We start from the raw sequence: 25,082 nt of genomic DNA, 5'->3' as shown, positions 1-25,082 counted from the left end.
TCTGATTGAATAATAGTAGGTCAGTCTTGTATGAATATCTGTACTTTTATTCCTAGAAAAAAGTGAATATGTTCCTTATCCCCAACCGCTTTTCCTTCCATATACCCCTCCTTGTGAACTTCACTTATTGGACGACAGTCTCTGCCCTTCCTCTGTTGCCAGCTCATTTGATTCAATTTAATACACTTTATGTATCTCCATACACAGAAGTATCTGGATCAAAGTGGTTTTCAGTAAAACCTTGACTGAAAGGTTAGCTCTTACCTTATTGCAGTATATATTTTGAATAAACGTCATGAGAAGTTTGTCATGCTGCTTCTCTAACTATATTCAACTCCAGATTAAAAGCCTAGCTTTTCCAAGATTATTGTTAATTCTTAGCCCCATCTTTCCACCAGGTTTTCAATAAATGAATTTCCAATATCTCTTGTAACCTGTATATTTATCTTGAATAGATTGTAAGCTGTGAATTGCAAAGCACTATGTATTCCAAGTAGTATATGGGTTTTTTTTTAAAAATTGTTACTGCTTAGAAGTGAAATTTAAAAGTTATAGGTATAACCTTTAATGGAGAAATTATATGGATGAACTGGGTTCATTATTTTCTCTCTATCTTTGGGGTGCTATTTCAGGCCATATCAGGGAGATGGTCTATGAATTTGGGTTTCTATAGGGCTTGCTTGAAAGTTGGTCACAGACTAGTTGGAATTCAAAAGGAGAAGGATACAGAAGCTGTAATAGTCCATGTCAACTCTGGAATTATATAGAGAAAATAACTTAGATTTTTCCATTTTTGAATTTGCTAGATTCAAAGCATAGTTGTTTATCTATAAATTCCACACCACCCAATATTAGGCTGAAGGTAGTTTTTGTTGGTCAGTTATTTGTACTTTGGATTATTTGCTTTCATTGGGGAATAACATTGAATACATTAAAACAGCACACTACTTTTAATGCATTTATTGTTTTAATGTTAAAAGATTTTAATTTTAAGGCAAAGAAAAACCTCCGTCTTACCTATATTCCTTGTTACAAAGCATCAAGACGACGAAGACAATGAGGGCAAAGTATTTTATTGCTTACTAGAGGGAGTCATAAGCTTCACCACTTTACAGAGTAGAATTCACTTTTTATGTGACTTGGTGTGTGTTTCGTAAAATGTACTTTATTTTAAAATTAGGGCTTCCTGTTGCAGCTGTTCCAGGAGCTCTCAGTCCTCTGGGTATTCCAAATGCTGCTGCAGCAGCAGCTGCAGCTGCCGCAGGCCGTGTGGGTATACCTGGAGTTTCATCTGGTGGCAATACTGTCCTCCTTGTTAGCAATTTAAATGAAGAGGTAAGTTATATTAATTTCATATTTTTAAATTTCTCATCATTCCATTTGTAGATGTTTCTTGTGAAATTTGTTGCAGTTTTTCTTATTTTACTTTTTGTGTTTTAATTTAAAACCTATTTTGTTCACCTTCTTTCCTATTCTCCGATTCAAAATTTAAATATATCTCCCATGATTAATAGAAAATTTTTCTTACTAAACAATTAAAATATAAATATACTTTAGGAAACACGCCTGAGAAAAATATGGTAAATGCTTCTTAATAGCTGTCTGCACCTTCTAATTTTCATTTGCAAAAAGAAAAAAAGGACTCTTTGCAGATCATTTTTTTGCAAGGTAAAAATTTTGCTCATTGTCTTTCATTATTTGCTTGTTCATTTCATGCTGACATGCTTCTTTTAAAAAAAAAAAAAAACTCTTGATTTGTGTAATATACTCTAATACATTTTTCTTTCAAGGTTCTTCCAAAGATCCTGATGATGCTCTTCCAGTTTTGTTCTTTGAAGTTGTTGGTCATTTTTCTTTACTTTTAAACCTTTATCTACTCCCTAAAGTCTGGGTCTGTCCTTTCAAATGCTTTTGCATTTTAGTGTTTACTCCACTTTATTTTGATTGCCGTGAAAGCTGGTATGAAATGTGGGAAGCTTGAAGTTTACATTGTCTAAATGGATATTTGTTTCATTTTTACTTGGCCTCTGTTATTATAAAGCTTTTTATCATTTAATATTGTTAATTTTGTCATCCACAGTCTTGCATGCCAAAACGTTTGGAATAGAGGGCCATTTTTAAAAAATATGCCTGCATTTCATAACCAGCCATGCTTACGCAGTAAAAGTTCAGAATTTACAGTTTCTATTGCATGCTGTTTTATGTCAAATGAAATGCTATAATAGATTCTGATTATGGATGACTTTACTCATATTTGTCTTGGGTGACTACATATTACTCAGTTTTCTTATACAGTACATAAACCAACCATTTTCTGACCAAACTCCTGCATTTCCTATGTACTGACCTATATTTTATTTTTTTTTTTGTTCCCAACTCTTTATTTTTTTTCTTCTGCATTGCTGTTTCCCGTCCCCATTTCATCCTTTTCCCTTTGTGTTCACCGTCCCATTCCTTGTTTTTATTCCAATTTCCCATGTCCTACCCTTCCCTATGTTACCCTTTATGTGCCTTGTCCTTGTGTCTTCACCCCTGTCTTCATTCCCTATGTTCATGCTTTTGTGCTTGAACAAAATGTTCCTCGGACCAACTTGCCCCAATTAACTGCCTTGAACCATGATCCATGACCACCTCACCATTCTACGGGAACCACCCTTCGTTATGGATGATCTGTTCATCTCCGTTCTTCCTCGACTCTTCTCTCTTCTTGTCTTATGCTGCTTGCTCTTCTCTCCTTCTAAAGATGGTTTCGCCCCAAAGTCTGTTTACCCTCTTCGGTATGTTATTGTTAGCACTATACTTTTATTATTGATTTAATTTTTGTTTCACCTTAGTTCTTATTTATACCTAGCAGTTTTTGATTTAAAGTTGAATAGTAAATCTTTTGCTATTTTTCTTTTGCTGTTTACAAACTCACCATAGACACAAGATTTTTAATGCATGCTTATTTATTTTGCATGATTTTTTAATTTAATATCATTCACATAGCTTTGAGGGTTTGTCAAAAAATTCTTTTCAGAATTTCACTGTTCAGAATCTTGATCTACTTTTTATCATTCATGTGACTGTTGAAATTGGGCGAGTGTTCATGTTGATGTCTGAATGTGTCATTGGTGTGTCAAACATGCTTTGTAGTTGACCTTGCTTTAAAATTATTTTCTCTCTTTTTTGGATTGTCCTTTTATGAATCTGTAAAGGTGTTTATGGGGATGTGCAGCGTGTGAAGATTTTATACAATAAGAAAGACAGTGCTCTTATACAGATGGCTGACGGAAACCAGTCACAGCTTGGTAAGATGTGCTTTACAGTTAAGTCAATGGAAACATCTGGTTAGGATGAATACAAACCTAAGTATTCTTAAACACCAAATAGCCAATAAGCAAGACAAATATGAGTGGCTGTATTCACAGTCTGCATCTGTGGAGTATCTAAGGCAAAAAAGCATGATGGACTTTATTGATGCAAATTTGGTACTTGTTAGGGAATGATTATTTAAAGTTTATATAAAGCAATTATAAAAATTTGTATTTTTTCCTACTCTATTGGGAAACAAAACTTTTACAGCCTGAAAAAACTAAATTTGATCAGACCCTTCTACAACTACTTTGCTATTCTGGTTCAAATACTAGTCCTATCACAGCTGGACTACTACAACTCACTCTACACAGGTCTGAATTTCTCATTAATGTGCAAACTACACAGCAATAAGACAAATTTTTAGCCTAAAAAATATGGTCCCATATCTGAGTACTATCACAAACTCCACTGGTTACCTATAAGTACACAAATAATATTCAAACTATCATGTATAATGTTTCATTCCTTTCATGCCATCACCTCTTGAGTCAATAACCCTTCTCCAAATCCTTTTTCTCATCCTCCAGAATCCATATAACCCACCAAATGATCCTACCATCCTCCAAAGGAGTGAAACACAAATATTTAACTCACTATTCACATACACAGTCACCAGGACCAGGAATGGCCTACCTACATCTATTAGAACAGAGGCAAACTACCTTAGATTTAAAAAAAAAAAAAAAAAAAACAACTGAAAACATTCCTATTCGACAGATGCCAACAACCAATATCACTATCTGTCTACTAACCCAAAAAGAATCTAAACTCCACAACCTAGTTTTTCCAACCACTTAAATACTTGAGCAAACACTCCTATATCCTTGCAAGCCCCCCACCCCTCAAACTATGGACTGTCTTAAACAACTGTAAGAAATAATTATCATGTCCCTTATATAACATATATGCATACTAACTCATCCATATGCTCTCTAAACTGGATCTGCACTCACATGTGTAACTATAAGGTGTATTTATCATGTTCTCAACTATGTAATTCCTCATGTACTGTGTGGGTCTCTTCGTTTGTAAATTGCCTTGAACCTGTACTGGTAAAATGCAATACAGAAGTTCAGATTAGATGTGTTGACTGAATAGTAGTACAGCAAGAAATCTTGCTTGTAATTGACTGTTTCTGAGATGTTCACAAACCCGCTCTCTCTTTCAGCAATGAGTCATCTTAATGGGCAAAAAATGTATGGAAAAATTATTCGTGTTACCCTATCCAAACATCAGACAGTACAGCTACCTCGGGAGGGACTTGATGACCAAGGGTTAACAAAGGATTTTGGTAATTCACCTCTCCATCGCTTCAAGAAACCAGGCTCAAAAAATTTTCAGAACATATTCCCTCCATCAGCCACTCTCCATCTGTCTAATATTCCGTAAGTATTGAACAGTGACAGTTTGAGAATGAGATTTTGCAAAAGAACCATATTAGTGCCTAGATGTTTAGTGATAATTTATTTCCTTTTGCAAATTTCATTTATTCATTTTGATGTAAAGTTTAAGAAGTTAGAGATTTGTGTGTCACTCCATTTTCTAAGACTTGCTTTATTTTAGAATTATGAAACTTGATAGTTTGGACCAGTAGTGTGCCTTTGTTGTAATCTGTGTTGCATCATAGAGAAAGACAATGACTTAACATTTATCTAGTCCTTGTCAAAGCTTTATATTAGAGTCCACATTAAGTTAAATTTCTAATTTCTGTAACGCCTGGTAGACTGGTGTAGTCCTTACGAATGGATATTTATCTCATCGCAACTAGAAGGTGGAGACTGAAACAAAACAGTGTAATAGTACATAAGAGGTACCTTTCTTTCAGTCTCAGCAGGTGTGAGGAACTGTACCCATCTCCCTTGGTAGGGCTGTTGGAATTTGTTTAGGGATCCTAGTCCCCATTTTTGTGGCGGATTGAGCTTGGGTGGGTCCTGTTTCGGGGTCCATCCGACCTCGGGAGTATCAAACCTGGCTGGTCTCGTGATGGGTCTCTCCATTTCCTCCACCTCCCCAACATTTTTTTAGAGGTGCCTCAGCTGTAAGCCTTGCCCCCTAAGTCAAGCAAGGCATGCTGCTATGAGAGCCAGAGGAGTCTGTTATGTAAAAAAAAAAGAAATCCTGAGATAGTGCCAATCTGAAGGGTTGCTTTCCCTTTAAATATGCTGTAAATTACTGTATTTTTTGACTAACTGGCACTTCCTTAGCAACAGCAGCAGATGAATCCAGAGACCAGTGGGATAGCACACATCTACCAGCAGGTGGAGATAGAGAAACTGATTAACAGGTGGTCTTATTGGCTGGCACACCTCCTGTGTCTTCAGTATGCTCTTATCTCCCAGAAGGTGAGGGTCGCTATTCAACTAGCTCCTGGATTCTGGCTGTGACTGGATGATTAATTTTCTTCTGTTGAGTATTTTTCTCTTCAGTAAGACAGGGGTGTCCGGCTGAACGGTGCCGGCTTTGGGAGTTACACCTGGGCCCCCCCAGGTCCCTGCTCCACCCTCCCCTCCAATGGATTGAGGGGTATTGATGATTCTCTCACTTTTTTCTTCTTTCCCATTTCAAAGAAAAATAAATAAAAAGAGAGAATTAGAGGCTGTAGCTGGACTGTACTTCTCTGACAGTCTACAGTTACCAGTGTTAACTTTCCTGTAGCCTTTGGTGAGAGGAATTTTACTTTTACCTTATTGTTTCTCCTGGTTTAGATAGCTTTACTGTCGCTGTGGGTGAGAGTAATGTTAGTGTTGTAACTTTATTTATTTGCTGGTTTCTGCTGAAGTGTTTCCGTGTTCACTTTCTTTATTGTGTCTGCTGGTTGATTGAGTCTCTTATGGGAGTTCATTATTTTTGCGGTTTGTGGACCGTGTTCATTTTGTCGACAGAGCGGTGGAGAAAAGGTGTTTGCTTGTAGACAGCGCCGAAAACCATTGGGCATGTGTTCAGCTGGCTGAACACACCCTGCGGGGGGGGGGGGGGGGGCAATAACCGGCCGCTGCTATTTTTTCCCACCCGCTCGAAGCGCGGCCCAGCTCTCCTTCTCTCGCATGCGGGAGAGGTCGTTCACGGATATTGAACTTAGGGCTCTGTGGGCAAAATTACAGTAGTATCATGTGGATGGAATTGTGCCGTTCCCGCGCACAGGAGGAACGCACGGGTTTTCTTCTGCAAGCAACAGTGCTATTGCATTTGTTGTCCTTTTTTCCCGGGCCTCATTTCCTTCCTGTGGTTCCGCGGCAGCTGGGTTGTCAGAGTCAGCCGGGTCAGCAAGGATGAGACAGGCTTCGGCAGCGCTGCTGCGGTTGGGCTTGGTAAGTTTTTGGTTTTTTTCTGTTGCCTCCCAGACCTCTGTTGATGCACAGCGCTTTACTCTTGGATGGGGCCCATCCGGGTTTGCCTAGGGCGCTTTGGAGGGAGCCTCAGTTCTATGTTCAACTGCCCAGTTTCTGTTGATATTTCGACTGGGGCAGCAGGAGGCAAATCGCCGCTGAGGGAGTTCAGCGGCAGGTGGATACCCGGAGTGAAGTAAGGATTTTCCTGCTATATCCCAGGGCATCTGCCTGATAACGAATACCCATGAAGGGTTGTTTCCTTCGTTGTGCCTCAGTGCAGCGCTACATGTCTCTGGCATTTTTCCTAGTGGTAGTAGGAATTGATTTGGACTCAGGGAAGTCTGTGGAGACAGAGCATGGGGGCCTGGTCGCTCTTCACTTTTTGGTGCGATCGGGACCATCTTTTTTGTTTCTATAGTATCAAAGCCTCCATGTTGCACAGGCTGTCGCACACGTTTCTAAGCCTGCTATCTTCTCAGGGCGCCTGTTAGCCAGCCTCCCAAATTGGCAAGACTGGTTCCACACCTATTTGTGGCCCTGGCTAAGTCACTTAATCCTCCAAGACTACCACTTTGCCAAATAAAAAAAAAAGAGGCAGTATACAAGTCCATATTTCCAACTTGATCCCTATCCACATTACTATGCGGGACCTCTCTTCAGCTTTGAGCCGTGACACAGGTGGGTCTCAGGGTGATGAAGCATATGTGGTCTTTGGAATCCTCCTTAAGGTTCTCATTTGGGATTGCAGCCTGGGATGAGGTTGGCAGCTTCTAGTTTGCTTCTCATGCGTCTTCCCTTTAAGGGCAGTTAGTTTTTCAGAAGATTTGCAGGAGTTCATGGAGGATTTTTGGGAATTCGGATGATGGAGGTTAATGCATCTTACTCCTAGGAGTTCTTTTAAGACCTCCCCGTCACGGTGTTGTTTTTCATAATTCCAAGATGTATAGTCCTGATTCACCGCCTTCTAGTCCTTTTTATGTTCTGTATTCTGATGCAAGCCTGGAATTTTCGCAGAAGAATTCCTTTTGTCGGTCCAGAAATTGCAACTCGTGTCCTGCAAGTACCCAGACCTCCCACGCTTTACTCTGAAGGGGTGTTGTCTCCCTCTGCCAGCTCCTTAGGCTTTCGCGTGGGGGAGGGGACGTGATGATGTCCGGTCTTCGGGCTTTGGACGTTATTCAGGGTAATTGCAACTTTGAATTCTCCTCTGCCATTCCAGATTCGTTCTTGGGGTCACCGTGTATTGAGCAGCCATAGGTGCCGATTGTGTGACTCCCTCTTCAAGTGTTACTGGAATTCGGGCAGTAGTTCCAGTTCCTCCGGAACAAAGGGACAAGGAAGGTTATTCAATTTACTTTATAGTGCTCAAGAAGGGGGGGGGGGGGGGAACAGTCAGCTCGGAGCTGGATCTCGTACGGAAAAATTAGCTTTTCATAATCAGTAATTTCTGCAGGGATGCGGTGCGAATCATTACAGCGTTTCCTCCGGAGGAGTTCCTTCCAGAGCTCAATCTCAAGTAGATTGCTTCCATGTTTCTAAGTAGACACTGCATGGGTGGTATTTCCCTTTACCTCCTAGGCTGCCACTTTCGGTTTCAACGGTTGCCATTTGTCCTAGCCATGGCTCCACAGACGTTTTTGAAGGTGATGATAGTTCTGGTGGAGTTTTGTCACGAAGATTCAGGTACATTTTTTCTTAAATGTACAGTTGATTCGGAGTTCTCCATATAGAACGGTTTGACAGTGGCACAAACGGGTCTTTTCTCTTACCCCGCCTTATTCATTGGAATATCTGGGGGGTGGGTGAGCAATGTGTTCTTCCCAGAGTTTGGAGCAACATGTTACTGTACCAGATTCCCTTCTTCTTCAGTCACCAAGGCCAAGGGTATGGGATTTTGTATCAGTTCTATTATCCATGTTGGCGACTCTAAAGGATGGTCTTGGGCTTGCTTTCATCTGAGACCGCTGTAGTAGTCACTTCTGTTCTGGTGCTTTGAGGCATTTCCAGCTTGCATTCATGTTCTCCAGTGGACTTCTCAAGCATCGCTCAGCATGAGTGGGTAGCTCAGCGAGTTCTATCGGTTCAAAGGCATGCCATGGTAATCATTGGATAGGCTTATACTCACCAATCAGGCAAGTCTATTGAGTTATGGGGCTCAATGTCTTCAATCCTCAACACAAGAAGTCTGGTCTCTAGCGGACATTCAGTTTTTGTTCAATCTTCTGAGGTTGTAGACTATCAGGTTTGCGCTTTAGACTTTTCAGGCCATGATTCTGGACTGGCCGATGAGGGTCTTTACTGCCAGTGTCACGCCGGTGGCATTTCTCAACAGTCAGGGAAGTTCACAACGTCCTCGGTTGTTGAGTGCAGCAAGGGTCTGGCATCGGTGAGCGGTGGCTCATCTTCTATCGGCGGCTCCTGATTCCGGACAAGAGCAATGTTTAGACTGAATTATTCACATAAATCTTCTACATCCCGAAAATTGGGTACTGTCAGTTCAACTGTTACAGCTCATTGTTCAGCTGTTACAGCTCACTGCTGAGATTTCCTAGACCTTGATCTCCTGGCCTAATCTCAACATACCGACTTCCTCAGTTCTTCATCAGTCGCAGAGAACAGGAGTCTGAGGGAGCAGATGCGTTGGCTTTTTACTAGCCTCTGGGTCGTCTTCTTTAAATGTTTCCCCTGGGCCGTTGATTGGGTGTGTGTTACTTCTCAGGGCTCGCTTTCACGGCGAATGACGAATGAGTGGCTACAACGATGGTGCCAGGAGATGAACTTCGGATTCCTGAATCACGGAGAGACACTAAAGGGACCAGACGGACTCCACCTGACCAACAGAGGTAAGAATGTCTTCGGACACAGACTAGCCCGCCTACTTCGAAGGGCTTTAAACTAGGTAAGTCGGGGGTGGGTACCCACTTTTACACCGGAGCAGTAAGTAGCAAGCCTGATGTAGCGAACCAACATTACGCTTCTAGGTCTGAGGTAAGTACCCTTACTGCAAACGAATCGCTAGGAGACAATTTGACTCAAATGGGTGGCTCACAACAGGAGCTTAGCAAACAGAAAAAGTGGAGAACTATGTATGTTAACGCACACAGCCTAGGGAATAAATTTCTAGAACTAGAAACAGAAATAGTTAATGCAGTCATAGACATAGTAGCAATATCCAAAACATGGTTCAGACTCTCATATGGGTGGGATATAACCATACCAGGATACAACCTGATTAGACAAGATAGAGAGGGTAAGTTAGGTGGTGGGGTAGCACTTTATATCAAAGAGAACATTAAGACAACCAGGATCACAGATGTCAAGTATACTGGGGAATCCATCTGGGTTAACTTGGCCAGAGGTGGAGAAAAATGCCTGTACCTTGGTGTGGTATACAGACCTCCGAGACAATCGGAGGAAAAGGACGCAGAATTAATTGAAGACATTGAGAATATCACCCTACGGGGGGAGGCTGTTCTATTAGGAGACTTCAACATGCCTGATGTAGACTGGAACACACTATCAGCGACAACTTGTGATAGCAGGAGGATATTAACGTCCATGAAGGGAGTACAGCTCAAACAAATGGTACTAGAGCCCACTAGGGCCCAGGCCATCCTGGACCTGGTACTTACGAATGGGGAAAGCGTCTCGGACGTCTCGGTGGGAGAGACGCTAGCCACCAGTGACCATAACATGGTATGGTTTAACCTTAAGAAAGGCTTCCCTAGATCACAAACAAAAACAAGGGTACTCAATTTCAGGGGTACTGACTTCGCACGCATGGGAGATTTCGTCTGCCAGACGCTGCAGGTTCAAGAAGTAACTGATAATGTGGAAGCTATGTGGACAACCTTGAAATCGATCCTTCATGAGGCAACTATCCGCTACATAAAATCGGTAACCAAACAACAAAGAAAAAGGAAACCTCAATGGTTCACAGATGAGGTATCATACCTCGTCAAGGAGAAGAATAGAGCATTCCTATCATACAAACGCATGGGGGAAAAAGATGCAAACGTTGAATACAGGGCAAGGTCTGCAGCGGTCAAAACAGCAGTCAGGGAGGCCAAACTTCGTATGGAAGAAACTCTAGCGAAGAACATCAAGAAAGGGGACAAATCCTTCTTTAGATACATTAGCGACAGGAAAAAGAACACAAACGGGATAGTATGCCTTAGAACGCCAGACGGGAATTATGTGGAAACTGACTCCGATAAAGCCAAACTACTGAATGATTACTTCTGTTCAGTCTTTACCTGCGAGGCACCAGGGCACGGGCCTTGGCTGGATGCAAAGCAAAGCATGGATGACCCATTTCAGAAGTTTGAGTTCACACCAGCTGATGTTTACAAAGAACTGTCAAGACTCAAGGTGAACAAAGCCATGGGAATAGACAATCTGCACCCAAGAGTGCTCAGAGAGCTATGCGATGTTTTGGCGGAACCGTTAGCCATGCTCTTCAATCTCTCCCTAAGTACGTGGAGAGTCCCCCTGGACTGGAAAACTGCCCATGTTGTTCCTTTGCACAAAAAGGGTTGCAGAGCGGAGGCTGCGAATTACAGACCAGTAAGTCTCACATCAATAGTGTGTAAACTCATGGAGACTCTACTTAAAGGGAAATTAGACACGATATTGGATGAGGGGAATCTGAGGGATCCCTGTCAACATGGATTCACTAGGGGCAGGTCATGCCAATCCAATCTTATCAGCTTCTTTGACTGGGTGACAGGAAAGCTAGACTCGGGAGAGTCTCTGGACATAGTGTACTTGGATTTCAGTAAAGTGTTTGACAGTGTCCCACACCGTAGACTATTAAACAAGATGAAATTGATGGGGTTAGGTGAGAAACTAACGGCATGGGTCAATGATTGGCTGAGTGGAAGACTTCAGAGGGTGGTGGTCAATGGCACCCTCTCTAAAACATCGGAGGTGACTAGCGGAGTGCAGCAGGGCTCAGTCCTGGGACCATCCCTTTTTAACATATTCATAAGGGACTTGACCCGAGGGCTTCAGGGAAAAGTAGCGCTGTTTGCTGACGACGCCAAACTGTGTAATATAGTAGGTGAAAGCGATCTCACGGATGGTATGGCGCAGGATCTGATCAAGTTGGAAAACTGGTCCTCAACATGGCAGCTGGGCTTCAACGTAAAGAAGTGTAAGGTGATGCATCTCGGCAGCAGAAATCCATGCAGAACATACACCTTGAATGGAGAAACACTAGCTACGACCTCAGAAGAACGGGACTTGGGAGTAATCATCAGTGCGGACATGAAGGCTGCCAAACAAGTAGAGAAGGCCTCATCCAAGGCAAGGTGGATGATGGGATGTATCAATAGAAGCTTCGTCAGCCGTAAACCTGAAGTCATAATGCCACTGTACAGAACCATGGTGAGACCTCATCTGGAGTACTGTGTGCAATTCTGGAGGCCACATTACCGTAAAGATGTACTTCGAGCTGAGTCAGTCTGGACTGAGTCAGGCTGGACAGCGAATGGCCACTAGGATGGTCTCCGGACTCAAGGGTCTCTCATACGAGGAAAGACTGGGCAAGTTGCAGCTCTACTCTCTAGAGGAGCGCAGGGAGAGGGGTGACATGATTGAGACATTTAAGTACGTCACAGATCGCGTCGAGGTGGAAAACGACATATTCTTTCCTAAGGGACCTTCAGTCACAAGGGGGCACCCGCTCAAGCTCAGAGGAGGGAGATTTGGTGGTGACACCAGGAAGTATTGCTTTACAGAAAGGGTGGTGGATCACTGGAACAAACTACCAGTGCAGGTGATCAAGGCCACTAGCGTGCTCGACTTTAAGAATAAATGGGACATCCACGTGGGATCTCTACGTGGGTCGAGCAGCACTCTGACTTAATGGGGTGGGACAGTAGAGTGGGCAGACTTGATGGGCTATAGCCCTTTTCTGCCGTCATCTTTCTATGTTTCTATGTTCCTTGTATCTTTGGATTTGCTGCTTCGTCTCTAGGGTATACGGAGCTGAAGGGTTTGTTGGTGGGCGAGCCATTATAGTTCCCAGTACCTCCGGATTTGCTCGCCCAGGGGTTGATCATCAGGGAACTTTGTCCCCCTTTGTTCTTATGACCTGAATATAAAACAATAAATAAATAAAAAATAATACCCCAATCACGGCTCAGGTGTAAGGATCATTTTTCTTGATTTTGCCCCTCCAGGGGTATAATTCCATTCACTGCAAGTACTGAACATTGATTGTTACAGGGACCAGGTGTCTCACTCTTTGCTTGCTTATAAGTCGGCTGTAGTTAGATTCCTTAAAGGAGTATAGAATTTTCGTCAACCTGAGTTACGAATTCTGTCCGGACTAGAGTCTTGACTTAGTTCGTGGGAGTGTATCAAAGGCCCCGTTTGGACCTTTATCTAATAGGACGCTAAAAGGAGGTGACATTGGCAACGTTATTTCTTGTACCCATGGCTTCCTCACGGCGGATTTTCTGGCTTGTAGGTCTTCTGCTGCAGAGATCTTTTTGTCGATGTTACGGATGCTGGGGGGTCACTGCAGACAGTGCCATCGTTCTTTCTAAGGTAGTATCAGTCTTTCATGTCATCCTGTCTCTCTTCCTTCCTGCTTTCCGGGAGGAGGACTGAGGGGCGTACTTCTCTTCACGATGTTTCCTGGATGTGTGTGGATTTCTTCTACACTATCTACAGGTTACGAATGACTTTCAATATTCCCTTCACCGCTTTGTCTTATTCGCGAGATGCACCAACAGTATGGCAGTATACAAAGCTTCCATCACTCGTTGGGTCAGTGATACCCTTGCTTTTGCTTATTTGATGGCGGAGAAGCGATTGCCGGAAGAAGTTCATTCTCATTCAATCAGAGCGAGTTACTTCCTGGGCTGTGTCCAGAGGTTTTTCCTTGTGGGAGATTTGTTGTGTGGCTACTTCATCTTCTAGGCATACCTTTCTAAGCATTACCAATTGTCTGTAGTACTGCGTGCGGAAACTGCGTTTGGTACGTTGGTACTTATTGAGGATTGTTTTGCTATATCCCACTGGTCTCTGGATTCATCTGCTGCTGTTGCTAAGAAAGGAAAAATTATGTTCTTACCTGTTAATTTTTTTTCCTTTAGACAGAGCAGATGAATCCAGAGCCCCACCCTTTCTGGAAATTGTCTGTTGGTTTATCTTTTGCAAGTTTCTGAAGTTTTGTTATACTTGGTAGTTGTTTTCTGTTTATTACCCATTTTGTTACTGAATGTGGTTATGGGAAAGAAGTTTATGGGAAAGAAGTTTTTTACATGATAAGCATATTACTGGTTCCGGATGCTTGGGCAAGGAACAATACTGAAGACAAGGTGTGCCAGCCAATAAAGACCACCTGTTAATCAGTTTCTCTATCTCCACGTGCTGGTAGATGTGTGCTATCCCACTGGTCTCTGGATTCATCTGCTGCATCTAAAGGAAAGAAAATTAACAGGTAAGAACATAATTTTTCCTTTTCTTCTAGCTAGGTTGCGTATGGACTAATTGAGCACTTATCAGGGGAAGTGGTGCACAGTTTGGTCCAGACGCAAGGCACTCGTGGGCGTCCTGAAATCAGATGTTCGGGCCGGTGCTGGGGGTGGAACTCTGTCCGCAGCGGTTGCAGGCGTCCAGGGCTCCCCGCTGCTAGTGCCTTGTGAGTCGGCAGGAAGCAGTGGGGCAGGCCCGGTCTTCCCCCACTGCCCACAGAGGGATTTCCTCAGCTGCCGACTGTAAGGGTGAAAAGGATTCCCTTACCGCCGGTTTGGCTCGGGGCTCCCACAGCTGATTTTTGTTAACAGCTGATGCTGGCTTGCCTGTTTTAGCGGCTGGGATAGTTTAGGCTTCCCAGTTGCTACAGGCCCTGCAGGGGTTATTTTTGGTGTGAACTTTGCCATTTTCACAGACAGATCCTTCCATTTTGCCTGGAACCTCAGGTGACCTTCCCCCTGTATTGGAACACAGGGGTAGGTTTCAGCTGGGTCCCCTGCTGTGGCAGAGTCCCATGGGACCCCCAAGGGGGGGTTCCCCTGATTTAATTTTTGCTTTGTGCAGAGCCTATTTTCAGGTGGCTGGAGGTCCCACGAGCGGGGTTTTGGGGGGAGGTGTCCCTTCGCATCCCTTGTGGCTTTGCCTCCCTCTTCTCTTTTGGTGTCACCTCTTCCTCCTCCCTCTCCAAGCGCCCACGGGTGGCTTGGGATGCGGATTGGTAGTCAGAGGAGCGTGTTGGCCTGGATGAGGACCTGGACCCTTTTGAGGAATTCCAGAATCCTCTCGAGGGGATGGCCACTGGCAGCGGGGCTGCGGGTTTCCTGCCTTCCGGCGAAGAGGCGTCCGTGGTACGCCTTTTTCAGAGGGATGAGCTACCAGACCTGATTCAGCAGGTCTCCTCGGTGCTGAGTTTTGCAGAAGCACCACCGGAGACCCCATGTGTGGGGGACCCTCTTCTTAGGGGGATCTGTGCTGCTTCCTGCTCTTTTCCTATGCATCAGAAACATAGAAGATGACGGCAGATAAGGGCCATAGCCCATCAGGTCTGCCCACTCTACTGACCCACCCCTAAGTCTACTATCCTAGGGATCCTACTCCTGGTAACAGGTTCCCTTGGCTTAATCCTCTAAGGGATCCCACATGGGCATCCCATTTGCTCTTAAATTCTTGCACGCCGTTTGCCTCGATCACCTGCACCAGGAGCTCGTTCCAAGGATCAACCACTCTCTCGGTGAAGAAATATTTCCTGGTGTCGCCATGAAATTTCCTGCCCCTGAGTTTGAGCGGATGCCCTCTTGTGGCTGAGGGTCCTTTGAGAAAGAGAATCTCTTCTTCCATCTCGATACGGCCGGTAATATACTTAAACATCTCGATCATGTCTCCTCTCTCCCTGCGTTCCTCGAGTGAGTACAGCCGCAAATTTTTCAGCCTTTCCTCGTACGATAGATCCTTGAGCCCCGAGACCATCCTGGTGGCCATCCGTTGCACCGACTCTACTCTCAGCACATCTTTTCGGTAGTGTGGCCTCCAGAATTGCACACAGTATTCCAGATGAGGTCTCACCATGGTTCTGTATAATGGCATTATGACTTCAGGCTTCCGGCTGACGAAATTCCTGCGGATGCAACCTAACAACTGTCTTGCCTTAGATGAAGCCTTCTCCACATGATCAGCAGTTTTCATGTCTGCGCTGATGATCACTCCCAAATCTCATTCTGTTGAAGTTCTAGCTAAGGTCTCACCATTCAAGGTGTAAGTTCTGCACGGATTTCTGCTGCCAAGGTGCATGATCTTGCATTTCTTAGCATTGAAGCCCAGCTGCCAGGTCGAGGACCAAAGCTCCTACAAATATAGGTCCTGTGTCATACTATCGGGTGAATTGTCGTCTCTCACTATATTGCATAGTTTGGCGTTGTCAGCGAATAACGTTATCATACCTTGAAGCCCCTGAGTTAGGTCCCCTATGAATATGTTGAAAAGGAGCAGGCCCAAGACTGAGCCCTGCGGTACTCCACTGGTCACCTCCAATGTTTTAGAGAGGGTACCATTAACTACCACCCTCTGAAGTCTGCCACTCAGCCAGTCATTGACCCATGTAGTTAGTGTTTTTCCCAGCCCCATTGATTTCATTTTGCTCAACAGCCTGCGATGCGGGACACTATCGAAAGCTTTGCTGAAGTCTAGGTATACGATGTCCATGGATTCTCCCAAGTCTATCAGGATATTCGTGATCTCGTACTGACGCAGTGGAATACGCCGGAGGCGCCGTTTCGGTTGGCGCATGTCATGACTTGTTTGTATCCCATCCAGGCTTCGGATTTTTCCCAGGGTCATTTTTATTAGCGCATACAGTCCTGTCAGGGGGCTGGGACTCCCTTTGCCTGTTCCCCCGCTGCCCATCCTTCCCAATAACTCCTTACTGGTGACCCCTTTTGTTCTGGTGGGTGTCCGGCTGCGCAAGTTTTTTCCCCAAGTGGGGCGATATCACATCCAATCAGTGGGTCCTGGAGGTGGTTCGGGCTCTGGAGTTTGCCCGCTCTCTGCCAGATCATTTTCTAGCCTCACCGTGTCAGGCAGCATGGAAGATGCAGGCCTTTCGCCAGACCCTTCAACGCTTGCTAGACCTCAAAGCAGTTGATCATCAGGAGTGCAGCACTGGCAGGTACTACATTTACTTTTTGATGCCTAAGAAGGAGGAGATCTTTTGGCCCATCTTAGATTTAAAAGGGGTCAACAGGGCTCTCAAAATTCCCTCTTTTAGCATGGAAACTCTGTGATCTGTCATTCTAGCAGTTCAGCTGGGGGAGTTCCTGACTTCTCTCGATCTGACAGAGACCTACTTGCATGTTTAAATTCGGGCCTCCCATCAGTGCTTCCTTCATTTTGCGATCTTGGGTCAACACTTTCAATTGTATGCACTCCCTTTTGGCCTGGCCACAGGTTCCCGGACATTCACCAAGGTTATTGTCGTCGCGGCTGCCCTGTGGACAAAGGGCATTCTGGTGCATCCCTACCTGGACAACTGGTTGATTCGGGTGAAGTCGTTTCAGGAGAGCACTCGGGTCACAGCTCGGGTGGTGGAGTTTCTCCTGTCGTTGGGATAGGTGGTCAACCTTTCCAAGAGTCGTTTGACCCCGTCTCGGCGTCTGCGGTACCTTGGGGTTCTGTTCGACACCTCCTTAGGGAAGGTCTTCCTTCCATAGGCCTGGGTAAGCAAATTGGAATCTCAGATTTGCCTGCCTATGGTGTCCCGTTGTCCTCGGGCGCAGGATTTCCTCCAAGTCTTGGGATCGATGGCGGCTTCCCTAGACGTAGTGCGGTGAGCACAGGCCCACATGCATCCTCAGTATGCTCGGCTTCGGAGGTGGTCGCCCCAGAGGCACAGGCTGGATCTTCCTGTTCCTCTTCTTCCATTCCTTCTTGATGAGCAAGTCAATCAGGGTTCTGTCAGTCAGGGTTTTGTCGGACAAAGCCATGGTGGTGGCCTATGCCAATCGTCAGGGGGGCACCAAGAGCACTCAACGCAGGAAGAGTCCCTGCTCATGGTCTGGGCAGAGTCTCGCCTTCAGAACATCTCGGCTTCCCACATAGCTGTTGTGGAGTATATTCAGGCGGACTTCCTCAGTCGTCATGTGCTAGATCCCGGAGAGTAGTGTCTCAGTCACGTGGCCTTTCAGTTGATAGTAAAGTCTTGGGGTCAGCCCCTCATGGACCTGAAGGCCACAAGTGTCAATGCCAAAATGCCCCACTTCTTTTTTTTTTTTTTTTTATTTGATGTATCGCTTATTACAAACTAAGCGATTAACAAAATATTACAAACATAGTTAAGTTATATAATATTGAACATTAAAAGGGTAAAATTAACAATATATTAATACTTCTTCAGTTGTCACAGGCCAAGGGCTTGGATGCTCTGGTTCAACCATGGCCAACAGAGGGGGCTGTTGTACGTGTTCCCTCTGTGGCCATTAGTTCTCCGCATAGTTCGTCATCCGGGCCTGGTGGTTCTGGCGGCGGATCCTCTGCCTCTCTTGGACGGCCTTCTGACTCGGAGTCCCATTCCAATGTTTGATCTAGGTCCCTTCTGTCTTGGCACTTGAAAAGGATTGCCTAGGTAAGAAGGGGTATTCAGATAAAGTGATCTCAACTTTCTTGGGGTCCTGGAGGCTTTCCACCTCTCGGGCTTATGTGAGGGTTTGGCGTATCTTTGAGGAGTGGAGTGGTCCCTTTTCACGCTTCCCTGCCTAACATCTTAAGAGTTCTTGCAGGATGGCCTGGACAGGGGACTGGCTTGGTCTTCTCTCTGGGTTCAGCTTGTGGCCTTGTCAGCCTTCGTGGGTTGTTGAAAGGTCAGCGTCTGACTGCCATTCCTGATGTGATTAGCTTCTTGCGGGCGGCTGTTGCTCAAGCCTCCCGTGCAGCCCTCTGTTCTATCTTGGGATCTAAATCTGGTTCTGTCTGTTATAGTGCGCCCACCTTTTGAGCCATTGGGAGACTGCTCTGTGAAGGACCTTATTCATTTTTCATCTTACAACAAATACATATATATTAAACATTCTTCAATAAATACATCATTGAAATTCTATCATTTATGAAACTAATAGATAAAAATTATATCCCATCCCTCCCCCCCTTTCAGTCTTACATTCAATCAAATATATCATAGTGATCTAATCATTTAATAAATTCAAATTCCCCCCTCCTATCCCTTCTATCTTAAATTGTACTTATAATATAAAATGGTGTCTATTCATTGCAATATTTTGTCAATGGCCACCATATCTCATTAAATTTATTAAAACTCCCTTTTTGCACATATCTAATTCCACCAGAAATTATAATTAAGGACCTTACTCTTAAGGCAGTCTTCTTGGTGGCCATTACTTCAGCTAGACATGTTTTTGAGCTGCAGGCTTTCTCTTGTAGGGCTCCCTTCTTGGAGTTTTCTAGGGAGTGGGTAGTCTTGAGGCCTGTTCCTTCCTTTCTGCCAAAGGTAGTTTCTCCTTTTCATATCAATCAGGCTGTGGTTCTCTCGGTGTTGGGTAGCTGGGAGGACTCTTCCGAGCAGAGACAGTTGTGCAAGTTGGATGTCAGTCGGGTCTTTCTCTCTTATGTGCAGAAGATCTAGGAGATCAGGAAATCAGATCTCTTTGTCCTTCTCGCAGGTCCTTATTTATACAGTGGTACCTTGGATTACGAGCATAATCCGTTCCAGGAGCATGCTCATAATCCAAAATGCTCGTTTATCAAAGCGAGTTTCCACATAGGAAATAATGGAAACTTGCTTTGATAGGTTCCTCCCCCCCCCACGAAAACCGGCATTGCTCCCCCCCGAAGGCCCCCCTACGATCCAGCACCTCCCCCCCAACACGATTGGGCACCCCACCCCCCCCCCGCCGCTTCTTACCGTCATCTGGGCACCGGCACCAGCATGTCCTGTGCTTGGTGCCGGTGCCCGAAGATCGGCCTCCTCTTCTGCTGGGCCTTGAGCATGCGCAGATGCTCAAGGCCCAGCAGAAGAGGAGGCCGATCTTCAGGCACCAAACACAGGACATGCCGGTGCCCAGATGACGGTAAGAAACAGCGGGGGGGGGGTGCCCAATCACGGCGGGGGGGGAGGGGGGATGCTGTATCGCGGCAGGGGGGTGCTCATAAATCGAGCCATGCTCAGTTTCCGAGGCGCTGATTTTGCAAATGTTTTGCTCGTCTTGCAAAACACTCGCAAACCGGTGCACTCGTAAACCGAAGTTCCACTGTGTATGTGTGTGTATGTGTATATATATATGTATATATATGTATATATATATATATATATATATATATATATATATATACACAAATAATAATTGACAAAATGTATACATATACAAATAATTTCTTTTTTTTTAACCCACCCCCGTCATATACCTTTTCAGTTATCACTGGTGGTCCAGCGGTATATAGGCAGCACCGCGCTCCTGCCCTGTGCACTTCCTTCGGGGCTCGCAGCATACAGGAACGAGCTTCGGTCCTGTACTACTAGTTGAATGACTGCCACCAGGTCCTGCGAGTTTTGTGAGAACTGGCGGCAGCCATTCAGCTAGTGGCACAGGGCCATGCGGGAACTCCAAAAGCTCGCTCCTGTGTGCCGCGAGCCCAGAAGGAGGTGCGCAGGTAGGAGCGCAGTCTTGCCCATAGTTGGACCACCAGGGATAACTGAAAAGGTACAGGGGGTGTTTAAAAAATTATTTGTATCGGCCGGGAGACGGGAGGGATCTCTCCTGTTCGGTCTATCAGAGGACTTCAAGTCGGGGAGGGGGGTCGGGTGATGACTAAACATGCAAATTTGATGCCGCGCATTCATGAAGCTCAAGGTGTGAAAAATAATAAAAAACATGAAAAATGACACCAACGCAAGGTTTTTAAAAAATATAATAATTATAATTATGATTTATTGAGTTATTGTTTATATTTTTCCATTATGAGACTCAAAGAATAAAGCATAATTGCTTGCATTAACAGTTGCGCTAATGGGAGGTCACTATAGTGCCAAAATGCTTGCCTTCTTATAACGAGCTCAGCTTAATATCTCAAGACACTCTATTATATACTTTTGGCTCAGTATGACATTATCAGTTTGACAGCCAATAAAATAACATGGGTGGTCTTAAAAGTTAGACAAAGAAAAAAGTTTCAGAAAATTACATTTGTTTGCTTACATTCATTTCTGAATATACATTTACACTTTATAACATTTCCAATATTCCTTTATCATTCTTAAAACTTATATCAGACAATTTGTCCATGTATCAAACAAGCTGCTGAAAAGTTCTAAACCTTACAGTGCTGAAAAGTTGTCAGCCTGCTTGTCATTCTTAAAGGAGAAGGAGGACAAGAAGGAGGGGCTGTTCCCCCTAAGCTGACAGTTTCAAATTTCATGGATCTGCACACAGAGGCCTTCCTATGTTAGAGCAGCAGTCTCTGACTTAATTATTTCCAGATGTTATTTTAGGATTTCTTTAGGTTGCAAATATATATAATATGTTTTTTCAAAACCCATTCTTTTGTTCAATACAGTCATACAATACACATAATCACACACTTTCGGGGCCCCTTCATTCATAACTTGATTCATAACTCGTATTTCATTCATATTTCGGCCATTCATATTCAATGCATGTTATATCCTAGTTTAAGACACGTTATCCAATATGTTTTTCCTAACCAGCCTAAAGCACATCTGGTATCAATTAACACCACGATGCTGAGAGCCTAAACAAAGACTTGGAAAAACTGACCATAAAATGAATTTCAAAGACACAAGAACCCAAAATGGAGTCCCTGTAATTTCCTTCATGATCTAGCCTTATAGCAAAGTACATAAAAAGAATATTATTATACTTTCCCTTATATTAATCCGTAGTGTGTTTTTCTGGCTTTAGCTTCATTCATATTCAGATTTTTATTCACCAGTTTGTCGTACACTTCTATTGGGCGTGGCCTTAACTGATGCATATGCTTAACTATTGTCGTACGCTTCTATTGGGCGTGGCCTTAACTGATGCATATAACTAGAGTTACCCAGAATCATACGAAAACCAGGCACTTAATACTGCACTATCATGTTCTGATATCCATTCCACTACCGTCCCATAAACATCACCCCCTGCTGGCCACGAGCCACTACTCCTCATGACCCGAATATAGGACGAGACCCCCCATTTTTGGACCATTTTTTTGGCCCCAAAATCTCGTCCTATAGTAGAGTATATACAGTACTCTTTATCTCAGTTTTAATGACACAGCAGACTAGTCAGGTTTTTAGGATATCCTCATAAGTTAGGTTTGCAGTATGTAAATTTATATTCATGTATATTCATTATGGATAACCTGGGTGTGTTTCAAGAATTTAGTTGAGAATCACTGTTTTATATCAAGTTTTATATCGGAGCTTCCAGATTGTGTGTGTGGCCTGAAGATTCTGTGAAAAGAGAAATTTTTAAAGTTCATAAACTGCCATTTTCTTTCTTGCGGAGATTCTTCTGTTAATATGTGTGGAAAATAGGAAGTTAACATATTTCTTTAACTAAACTATGCAACAAAAATGGTGAATTTAGTCAAATTTAGCTATTTCCTCAAAGGTTTTCCAATTCTGTGGTGAGAAAATTAATGAAGTACATCATTTTTCACAGATTTTTATGGAAAGATTAAATACTTTTATGCTAGAAACTATTTTTTCACACATTTTTGTTTATTCAGATACTTTTCCAGTAGTAGTGTATATAAGTTTAAACCACTTCTGTTGTGACGTAGAATTTTACTGCGAGGGCCTAATATAACAATTCCAGTTAACAATTTTAAGATTAAAAATAATCTTAATGAAGTGTTTTATCTTTTTCTTCAGACCCTCAGTATCAGAAGATGATCTGCGTGCACTTTTTGCTAATACTGGAGGCACTGTGAAAGCATTTAAATTTTTTCAGTAAGTGTTTTTCCTTATTTTTTTGTCTGCAAGAACAAGATGCATATGCATTGAAGAACTTCATGTGCCACAAAATAATTTAGCCTTCCTTGGGTATACAGTGCTCCCCCAAGATTCACAGGAGTTACGTTCCAGGAACCCCCATGAATCTCGAAAAACCGCGAATACGGTTTTTCATGGGGGAGCCTAAAGAGGGCAGCTGGAGCACTGCAAGTGCAGGGAATCATTCGCGGTTCGCTCCAACCGCCTCTTCCTGCATGAAGTCAGGCCTTATCCAATCAAGAGCTGCGTTTATAATTATATGATGAGTTTATAATTATATGCTTTTGTTTCAGAAGAGATCACAAAATGGCCCTTCTTCAGATGTCAACAGTTGAAGAAGCTACCCAGGCCTTAATCGATCTGCATAATTACAACCTCGGAGACAACCATCATCTGAGAGTATCTTTCTCCAAGTCAACTATTTGAAATAACACAGATTGAAGATTTATAGCATTGTTCAGTGTATATGTCACCAATTGACTGTTCGGGGAAAGTGGGGACCAGAGAGAGTTTTATTTGCTTTTTTTTTTTTTTTTTTTTTGTGCTATTATCATTCCTCAGTTAATGGGAAAATAAATAAATAAAAGCATTCATGAGAGAAAAGCAGAGAAGATACCTTCTGGTTTTCCATCTGTTGTTTTAAGGCAGCCATTAGTTTATTTGTATTGGGTTTTTTTTGTTGTTGTTGTTTAAAACAAAGTTAAATTTACTCCCTTGGTTGTCTTTCAACTTAAGTTGATGCGTGCCTTATAAAGGAACATTAGTGTTGCTGAAGATTTTTAGCATATACTAGAAGAAAAGAATTTCATTGTTTGGGGCACATAGTTACATGAGAACTAAAATATATCTGGACAGGTGTGTGTAAAAAGGTTAAACTATGGCTTCTGATTAGAATCTTCATTTTGGCTTTCCACATTTTTAATAAGAAGTGTGCAGTTGGGTTTTTTTGTTTCTGGAACTTTGGCCTTTTGTATTTCATTCTCTTCTGTTCTAGAATCAATTCTGAATGTAGGCATCAATTAAAATGTAAGAGGGATTGAGTATTACTTTTTTAAAGAATAAAGCAATTTCTATGAGTTTGACCTCTATATGGCAACCATTGTAAAATCTTAACCTTTTGTACACACTCTTGTGAGATGTATCATTATAAATGTTAGCACTAAGTAATGTCTTGTTTGTGGCTGAATATTTTTTGTAGATGTTTTTGAAGTTGACATGACTTATGTGCATTAAGTATATATTGCCATCCATAGTTTATAATTAAAATTTGGAATATGGTTGTGGATTTCTGAGCATGTGCAGATTGGCCTTGCTGATTCAGGAATTGATGCATGTATTTTTCAGGCAAAAGAAAATATACTGCAAAAACTTGCAGGAAAATTCATTTTGTGGCAGTTTTTTTATGACTGACAACCAGGTGGGACCAAAGTTTATGTGCCTTTAGTCTTAATTTACCTTGCATTGTAATATTCAGTTTTAATAAATCTCTTCAGAATATTTTGTAATTAGCAGCAGACCTGAATTTACTATAAACATGACTCAGAGTCTACAGGTCAAATTCATCTGAGAACAATTCTTTTTGTCAATTGGAGCTGTAACTTGATTCTGTTTAAATGACCAATACTTTTTGAAAAATTGATGTACTTAGTTTCAGGATTCATGGATTCTTTTATCTATGTAGAAAAATGGTCATGTATATTTTCTATTAGTTGAGTTTTTACATCTTTAGAAATGTAAAATTCAGTATAGTTTCAAAGCGGCACAATTAAAAATTAATTTTCTAACAAAGTTGGGAGGTTTGACGGTTGTTTAATTTCATTCTGTGTGTACTCTGCTTAACTCTGTAGCATGCTCAATAAACACTTCTATAGCTCTGTATTCACCTCTTCTGTCTTTCTCTGATGCCTTTTCTTTCTTCTCTTCTTTGTTTTCTATTCCACTGTGCTGCTGAATGCATGTTTATTCTCCTCTAGGCTGGGAAGATATAATTATTATGAATTTATATCACAACTAAGAATAAGGGATCAGGAAAAGCTTTTTAAATTCAGAAATGGACAAAGAACATTGCAGAAGCACAAATGCTACAAATTTCCTATCCAAGGCGCATTTTTTGTTGTAGATTCCTTAGCAACAGCAGCAGATGAATCCAGAGACCAATGGGATAGCACACATCTACCAGCAGGTGGAAGATAGAGAAACTGATTAACAGGTGGTCCTATTGGCTGGCACGCCTCCTGTATCTTCAGTATGCTCTATCTCCCAGCAGGTGATGGTCGCTATTCAACTAGCTCCTGGATTCTGGCTGTGACTGGAAACTCATTTTTTTCCTGTTGAGGTTTTCTCTTCAGTGAGACAGGGGTGTCCCACTGAACGGTGCCGGCTTTAGGGGTTACACCTGGGCTTCC

At 43.0% G+C, this 25,082-nt stretch overlaps 1 protein-coding gene across 12 annotated transcripts in view; it reads left to right on the top strand.

Annotated features, from left to right (window-relative positions):
• Window positions 1-24,465, top strand: part of PTBP2 (polypyrimidine tract binding protein 2) — a 232,300-nt gene extending 207,835 nt beyond the window's left edge. For 5 of the 12 annotated variants that reach the window (XM_033915943.1, XM_033915945.1, XM_033915946.1 and 2 more), the window contains 6 exons: window positions 1,181-1,335; window positions 2,744-2,777; window positions 3,198-3,290; window positions 4,526-4,742; window positions 22,558-22,635; window positions 22,971-24,465. In XM_033915943.1, coding sequence (XP_033771834.1) covers window positions 1,181-1,335; window positions 2,744-2,777; window positions 3,198-3,290; window positions 4,526-4,742; window positions 22,558-22,635; window positions 22,971-23,103 — 710 coding nt within the window. In that variant the 3' untranslated portion in view covers window positions 23,104-24,465. Of the gene's footprint in view, window positions 1-1,180; window positions 1,336-2,743; window positions 2,778-3,197; window positions 3,291-4,525; window positions 4,743-22,557; window positions 22,636-22,970 lie in introns of those variants that run through there. The other 7 variants (XM_033915944.1, XM_033915942.1, XM_033915937.1 and 4 more) reach the window with 4 other exon arrangements.
• The last annotated feature ends 617 nt before the right edge of the window (window positions 24,466-25,082 follow it).

Source organism: Geotrypetes seraphini, chromosome 12 (assembly GCF_902459505.1).
Source record: "Geotrypetes seraphini chromosome 12, aGeoSer1.1, whole genome shotgun sequence".
Classification (NCBI taxonomy): domain Eukaryota; kingdom Metazoa; phylum Chordata; class Amphibia; order Gymnophiona; family Dermophiidae; genus Geotrypetes; species Geotrypetes seraphini.
The sequence above is the reverse complement of the archived record's forward strand: the minus strand, read 5'-3'. Positions and strand labels throughout refer to the sequence as shown.